The 8,680-nt window shown below is 34.6% G+C and overlaps 1 protein-coding gene across 1 annotated transcript in view; it reads left to right on the forward strand.

Moving 5' to 3' along the window:
- The first annotated feature begins 7,090 nt into the window (after window positions 1-7,090).
- The window catches only part of LOC105559558 (fatty acid synthase-like), a 9,863-nt gene continuing 8,273 nt past the window's right edge, over window positions 7,091-8,680 (forward strand). Inside the window, exons 1-3 of the mRNA XM_012007939.1 lie at window positions 7,091-7,199; window positions 7,268-7,661; window positions 7,865-7,962. Coding sequence (XP_011863329.1) covers window positions 7,091-7,199; window positions 7,268-7,661; window positions 7,865-7,962 — 601 coding nt within the window. The remainder of the gene's footprint in view (window positions 7,200-7,267; window positions 7,662-7,864; window positions 7,963-8,680) is intronic.

The raw sequence follows: 8,680 nt of genomic DNA on the forward strand, positions 1-8,680 counted from the left end.
ATATTGTTAGTTTTATCGTATTCATACTTTGCATAAAGTTGTTCTAGATTCATTGTACAAATATTTTGTATGTTTCATGATCGCAGTTCCTTTTTTGATTCTGTTATGTTTTCAGAAACAATGACAGATAACGACGTCGAGATGTTGGGTATTCTACGACAAGGTATATCAAGTTGTCTTGCGACAATGGATATATTTCTTCAACAACCGGACCCGGTGTTAACTTCTTTTGTGTTGGCTGAAAAATATAAACCCGATGACGACAACAAGACCAACCTCGTCACAACCATTGCTGCTATCCTAGGCATTAAAGATGTTAATTCGATTGATCCTAACAGTCAGTTAATCGAAATGGGAATGGACTCGTTAATGGAGACGGAAATAAAACAGACTCTCGAGAGGAACTATGCTATCCTGTTGTCGTCTAAAGAGATCCGTTTATTAAACTTCGCCAAACTGCAAGAATTATCTTCGACCAGTAGTGATAAAGTTGAAAAATTAAAATAATTATCTTTTTATTCCCCCTGTTTTATTATACTTGTTCACCATTGTCGATGGATTACTTCTTTATAGAATTTGTTGCAGCATAATTATTAATATTAGTTTAAAATTAGATAATTAGTTTAAAATTATTTAATATAATTTTAACCAAACTATATAGGGTTGGCGAGGTATTGACTTCGCGTGATTTATTCACTCGGAGGAGTGTTACCTCCTTAAACCTATTCTTCTTTCAATTCATTTATCAAATTCGCGCAGTAAGTACAGTTACAGAAATACGGTTTAATATAATTGCACTTTACGTATAGACTGCTCCCGAAGTTAACTATTTTAGAAGTTCTACTATATTACGACTATAGATCATAAATTGTGCGAAAATACACGATGCGATCAAAATTTGGAAAACTCTTTTCGGGCAACACTATATTTGGTGGTTGGTTTTATTAATTAATTAATGTGTAGTTAGTAAGTGTCGACTTAATCTGGTATAGTATTGTGCGAAGTTGTTGGCATATTCAAACATTTTATCGTTAAAACGTAACGTAACAGCACGGTATAAATCGAAGTGAATGAATTATGAAATCTGGAATAAATAATTATCATAGCTCTTTCTAATTATCATTTAAAATCTATATCAGGAATAGTAAAATTTTTTAGGAAAGTATCACAAAAATTATAGCTTTGACGAAATAGATATTGTAGATTGTCAGAATAAAAACACGTATAAAATTATACATACAATGTAAGAGCAGTATTATACAGTTATGATCTACACGGGGAGAGAATTTTCTCTTATAATTTATCCTGAAAACCATGTAATAGTGGGACAACATGGCATTGTCAAGAAATTTAAGCGAGTTTTTGAAAATTTTACCATACATTTTATTAGTAATTATTCTTACAAAGGAACGGTCGGAAGTGTCCCTCACCGATTTCAATGCGCTTCGGAAAAGTATTAGACCCGTATTTTTTTATCTGCCATTCTCGACGTTTATATAAATTTTGTTAGATGGTAATGGTATAATAAAGTATGCATAAATGCATTTAATGAATAAATACGCATATATGGTTGTATTACGAATTCCTTTAAACCGGTCATCGTGTCTAAGAATGACTGCTAAAACGTTGGTTTATAATTGCTAACTATAGGTTAATTTATTCTCTCCCAATGAGCAGACAATATTTTTGAAATGTTTTTTTTAATGTTTATTTTAATATGTATCTCACTCTATTGTATATTACTTTAATATACAACACTTACTACTACTTCTACTCCTACAACCCTACAACTACGTTTACGCAATTGTAGAATGGTCTTTAAGGTGATGCTGGAGTGATTCTGCACTTTTGGCACTTTTCGCTCCTAGAACTGTCAATTCGTGACAACGTTTGTGTAATATACAAATTATGCGGCTTTTGTGTACGAACCGACAGTGTTCCACTAATCGGACTAAATCAGAGAACAGCATGGTATCATTGAAATTAAGTTTAGAAGCCTAGCAAAAAATCTATTCGCTTGAACAAGTTATAGTTTACCTAACTAATAATGCTTGTGTCCGATAATGCGGTGTCCAATAATGCTTGTGTCCAATAATGCGGTGTCCAATGATTTCGGTGTCCAATCGAGCGGTGTCCAATCGTACCGTTACGTGTCCAATAGAAGATCACCCGCTCATGTATAATTTTGCGGCTAAATATCTAATAATTCATGTACAAAAATGGCTCCACAGCGCAAGTAAAATCCTGTCTCAGTGTGTCGTTATAGTTAGCTTCTTACGCGCAAAATATTTTCTGGGATGTCTGTGAACAAATAGTGCCGATATCTACACGTGACATTTACGAAACGCAATAATGCAAAGTGCAAAAAGCGAGATAATTCTGCACTGTAGTCTATTAAGTGTGCAATGACATACGTCATGTCTAAAAACATGTTATTAAAAAACATATTTTAATAAAATAATATTTTATTGCTAAGTAATCACACGAGATAAGCACATGTTGTTGGAGAAATTGCGCCATATCCGTGCAATATCTGCGAAGAATAATAGAGCAAAGCGCAATGAAAAAAGGTATGTACGTGCATTTATTATCAAAACTACTAATAACGTTTTGAAACAAGCTCATATAATAACACAATACCTAGCAAATACAGAACGTTACAGCAATATTACACCATCGCCGCAACGTTGTTGCAATATTTTTATTTTGCTGGGTATATATATGCACATCGAAGGTTTAAACTCGCACAACATAGTTTACCTAGATAGAGAAACGTAAAAAGTCTTTGTACATAAACTGCTGTAACCGCAATAAATCGTGAAACATACCGTAAGAACTGATCCACGTTACGTATTTTTAAACTGTAAAGCTACCATTTTTTAAAATATTTGATTAAGTTACAGTGTGATAAAATAAGACTTAGATCAGATATTATTTTACCACTTATATTTGAAAGTTCTCGTAGATGATATATCCCAAATATTTTAAGAATTTCACATTCTTGATATCTCCTTTGAAACATTAATGAATTTATTTTTATTATTTAATTTGTCTTTAAATAATTGTTTATTATTTAAGTTTTTCTCAAAATAAGATTTTTAAAGTTATATAGTCAAGGAAGAAAAAGGCTGCGTTCCGTTTGGGCGCTCACACGCTGTAAGCATCATTCTATCTTCGTTGCACATCGAATATCAAACGAAGATAGAGCGATGCTTACAGCGCGTGAGCGCCCAAACGGAACGCAGCCATAGTATGATTAAAAAATGAAAAAAGATAAATATGAGTTTACAATAATAGTATAAAAAAGTAAAGGCTGATTTATGGAGGCAGTGTTCCTTAATTCATGCCGTAACTGATAAAGAAAAATATATCTTATTTATCACATTGCCTATTCTGTAATATGTAAAATCCGATTTCACGGAAATATATTATAGATTTCTATTATTTGATATAAAATTAGATATCATATCTCAGATGAAACAATAATTATTTTTTAGAATCTGGAAAACATATCTCAGACATCCAACCCAGCAAACACAAAAGTAACAGTTACATATGTAAGTTAAAATTTCCTACTCAACAATATTTATTAGAAACAGAAAAATCGAGCCCAAACCCAGTGAGAAATGATTCGTCGATCGACGTCGAAACGACGTCGAATCGACATCGACACCATCGAATTGGCGTCGATTCGACATCATTTCGACGTCGATCGACGAATCATTTCTCACTGGGAATAGCGCAATGGGTACCTTTGGTTATCCCGGTCTTTAGAGTATGTACTCTCTAAAATCAATCAATGGATTGTCACTGAAAACAGTGAATATTCACTGATTCAGTGATAATGCACTGATTGATTTTTAGAGAACAGCTCTTCGGGTACTTAAGCCCCTCCACCGCTGCAAGGTAGTACCCGAGGAGGGGATTATCGACAAAAAGTTGTACAATTATGTGTATATTTAAAACAATTAATATCGAGTTAACACAACACATAACTTAGGTTTGCTACTTCAAGCACGACGTGAGAGAGATTCGTCCGAGTTCGATCGTAAAAAAGGTATTAGCCCTCGTGGATATATCGAACCTAACTAATAATTTATATATGCAATTCCCTTATGACACTTTTACTTCAAATTACGCGTGATATTCTTCTCGAGAAATCACCGCAGAAATGAGCAATAAGATTACGGATCGCGACAATTAATTATTCGGTATAAAAATACGGCGCAAGGCGGGGGGGGGGAGGAAACAGCGCGCCGTTGCCCGCGAGCTTACGTCGCCGCTCCCGCGTCTTGCCGCACCGCGTCTAGACTTACGTCACGATGGCCGGTTACACACTCGCGATTAGAAAAAAAGAAATTAATAAAGCGAAAGAAATCGATGGAATCTACAGTCTCTAAAAGCCAATCAGTAAATTATCAATGAACTGATTTGCAATTATAAGTGTACCACTGAAAATCGCGGTGGTATATTTATAAATGTAAATCAGTAACAATTGACTGAAAATCGCAGCGGTATACTTATAATTGTAAATCAGGGACTATTCACTATTTTCAGTGATTAATCTACTGATTGACTTTTAGAGACCGTAGATTCCGTCCGCCTGGTAATATCGATCTTAGAATAGTTACACATAATGTTGCCATGTATGTATTATACATTTTATTTTCTCTATTAACAAGACATTATAATAATTAAAGGGTTATGTCGACAATAACTGGCACAATATATTTCAATTAATACACACAGGTTTCATACGGGGGGGAGCTCTAGTTCAACTTTGAGTTGCTTCCGTCCAAGCGGTGGACGATCGAATAAAATTTGACAATCTTTGAGAACACTATATAAAGTTAAAATTCTGTGATGATTTACAAATGGTTAAATGCATACATGGAAGCATTTAAAATGTTACCTAGCATTGTCGACATGTAAATACCTATTATTTGCCTGACTTATCGCTCTACTTATTTCGTCTTGCTTAAAAGCAATGTAATGTTATCGTAATGACGTTCTAGGGTTTTGTATAATCTATTAAGTCAAAATGTAACGGCGAAAACAGCGAATATATTATATCGTGTGCCGGTCATTCGAACGGACACTCGTGTACTGTACGGCCTGCGGACAGTCGGGTCTTAGCTTAATCCTGACAATCGACTATTTGACTGTAGAATAAATTTATTGAACCATCGACTCTCAAGAAAAACATACATAAATGGTAAGATTAAAAAATCTTTTATAGATATTTAACGGGGAGAACTATTCATTGTTAAAGCGTGCATAAAAATGGGTAAAATTATGAGAGATCAACTGTCGAGAAATATCACAATGTAATAAATTAAATTTACAATAATACGTGCCGTGTCACGACTGTCACTTTAAATTACTATACAAAACAATTTATTAATAAGAAATGTATAAGTTGAATAAAATTGCTTCGCGTAGAAAGTAACAAATCTACACGGAGAGAATTTTCTCTTAAAATTTATCCTGAATGTATTGTAATTGTGGGACAACACTGCATTTCAAAGAATTTTATGAAAGTTTTTTGGAATTTTACCATATATTTTACCAAGTAATTATACTTACTGTTAGTATACATTTCACTAGTACAATGTATGGTAAACTTTAAAAAAACATACATGCATACAAGCATTTAAAATGTTACCTAACATTGTTGACATATAATAATATCTATATATTTGCCTGACATATCGCTCTACTTATTTTATTTTGCTTAAAAGCGATGTAATGTTATCGTAACGACGTTCTAGAGTTTTTGTATAAACTGTTGAATTAAAATGCAACGGCGAAAACAGCGAATATATTCTATATTATATCGTGTGTCAGTCATTCGAAGCGCACATCTCTTTGCACCATAACGGTCGTGGCGCAAAGAGATGTGCGCAGCTTTAATAAGCCGTAGATCCCAGTTCGAATTTACAAATCTACACAAGGATTATCGAATTTTATTCGATCGTCCACCCCTTGAACGGAAGTAACTCAAAGTTGAACTAGAGCTCCCCCCGCATGAAACCTGTGTGTATTAATTGAAATATGTATATTGTGCCAGTTATTGTCGACATAACCCTTTAATTATTGAGTTTTATTTATTGGCGATCCATCTATCTGAAGAAAACTTTATAATTTTTCAGGGTATGTTTATTAACAAAAAAAAATGTTGAAGTATACGTAATAGATAAACAACAGAAAAATTAAAATTTTGAGAAGGATAAAATTTTAGAAAGCATTATGACTTATAAGAATACATATATATATGTATAACACGTGTGTTATGTAACAGTTATATTATTGTTGAGAAGAAAATTTTAACTTACAGTTATGTAACTGTTACTTTGTGTTTGCTGGGAAGTGATATCAGAATCGTTATTTGTATCAGGTATTGTAATATTTAAATATCTTCCAGATATCTTTGTGATAAATATTTTTTACTGTGTGAGTAATACAACAACTCTGTACACCACAATGCTCTCAGTGGTTTACGTCTCAGCTTTTATGCTGTGTGGACAGTAGCGCCACTTGTCGAGAGAGTTCGATTTGACACGTTCAAAACACATTTTTATAAACGTCTGAACACGAGTCTTTGGTTGAGAAAGATAATTACTTTTTCGAGAAAGAGCGACGACCTAGCAAATTTGTCAGTACAGTTGATTTCCAGAAATTTTATTAACATTACTTAAGTACATATTATATGTCAATTCGGGCGTAAACCAAGCATGTTCAAAAACGGTTGAACGAGAATTCAGAACGTTATAAGATTTCAACGTGACAGATAAGCACAAACAATGTCTACGTTTATTCCTGGGATTGAAATAAAAACCGATAATTTCAAACAAAAATTTTTTTGTCAAATAAAAAGAATTATTTAAAGCTATACTTGTTGCGTTCTTTACAAAACTGTAAAAGATATTGAAAAAATTTATCGATTGTTGTATACTCTTTTCAAATATGCCTTCTCCTTGCGTAGATCGACTATATGTGTCGACGAACGTAAAACACGAATTGGTTTTATCTTTGCAGATAGAAACTCATACGTAGCGAAAAGATTTCGATAGCGATCTTCTTCGGTAAGATGCCTGCTCAATTTGAACCTGTCAACAGTTCCGCGACGCGTGAATCCACGTTTGGAAATGGGATACCGTATCCCAACGACGGTGATATCGTCATCACGGGCATATCAGGTAATTGTCGGTCGCGAATGACTGTATCGTGAGAACAAAATATATTGAAAAATAAACGTTTGTTTCAGGCCGCCTGCCTAGATCGTCTAATATTGAGAAATTTAAAGAGAATCTCATGAAAGGAATAGACATGGTCTCTGATGACGAATGTCGTTGGTCAGCAGATATGCACGAGTTATTATCCAAATATGGCAAAATCAAGGACCTCAGTAGCTTTGACGCCTCATTTTTCGGAATACCTCCCAAGCTGGCACATATAATGGACCCACAGGCACGCATGCTGTTAGAAGTCACGTACGAGGCGATAGTTGATGCTGGTGTCAATCCCATGACTGTGAGAGGATCACGTACCGGAGTGTACATGGGTGTTAGTTATACGGAAACGGAAGGGTTTGGGATGAAAAATATAGACGCCACAAATGGTTTGTACCTCACGGAAAGCAATACCGAATATTTCTTTAGGCAATTATTTTCATGGTTAATTGCTCAGACAGCCAATAGAGAACAGATTTCAGAAAACACTGTTTCCCAATTTTATCGACAGAAAGACTACAAATTTTATACAGACTCTGATATATCACATGATGTGGGCAGAACATCAACAGATATATATATATAATGAATATATAATGAATATATAATGAAGCTTGAGATAACATGTTTAGACAGCAGATTGGCGGCAGACATTCAGCAGATCCTATTCACGCAACATGGCGACAGATTGCAGCCGAAACCGAGCAGAATTTGTTGACACAAGTTGTCGGTAGATTGGTAACAAAACGGAGCAAACTTTGTCGTTTATTAGCGTAACGTTCCCTCTACTTGGACACGCGGCATGACACTTTCTCGTAAAAAGAACACCGCGCGCGGTATTATAAATTAACACATCCACGTGAGATTTTGGTCATCTTTTGGAAGTGCTAAAATGAACTGTCTTGCACTCTTGTGTATCGAGTGTGTAGAAATCTTAAAGGACTACTTACTTATTTTCATCTTTGTAATGAAAGGAACAAAAACGGTAAAAATATAAATTAAACGACAAATCCTACTCAGTTTTTACCACCAATCTGCCATCAAACTGCCGCGCAGATCCTGCTCGGTTCCTGACGACAATCTGCAGTTGTCCGAGCATGTCAGCAAAGTCTTGCGGCAGAACGCAGGCTGAATGCGGACGCAGATAATGCCAATTTGCAGAAATGTTTCGATGAAATCTGTTGCCAGTCTACCAAAAATCTGCTATCATTTTGTTTACGGGATGGTGTGTACTATAATCCCAAAATTCAACGATCTTATCTAAAAATCAGAAAATTACTTTAATAGTATATTTTACCTTCGTTTTACGCGCGAACAATCATTCGTCTTTTTGCTATTCGTTACATAGATCTGTTATAGTGTGAAAGAAGTTATACGATATTTACTGACAATGAGAATAAATCGAGAAACTTGTATCTGCTTGCAGGATATGAAGTGTTCGGAACTAC

The sequence above is a fragment of the Vollenhovia emeryi genome, unplaced genomic scaffold, assembly GCF_000949405.1.
Source record: "Vollenhovia emeryi isolate VEMERY1.0 unplaced genomic scaffold, V.emery_V1.0 DF939265.1, whole genome shotgun sequence".
NCBI lineage: Eukaryota > Metazoa > Arthropoda > Insecta > Hymenoptera > Formicidae > Vollenhovia > Vollenhovia emeryi.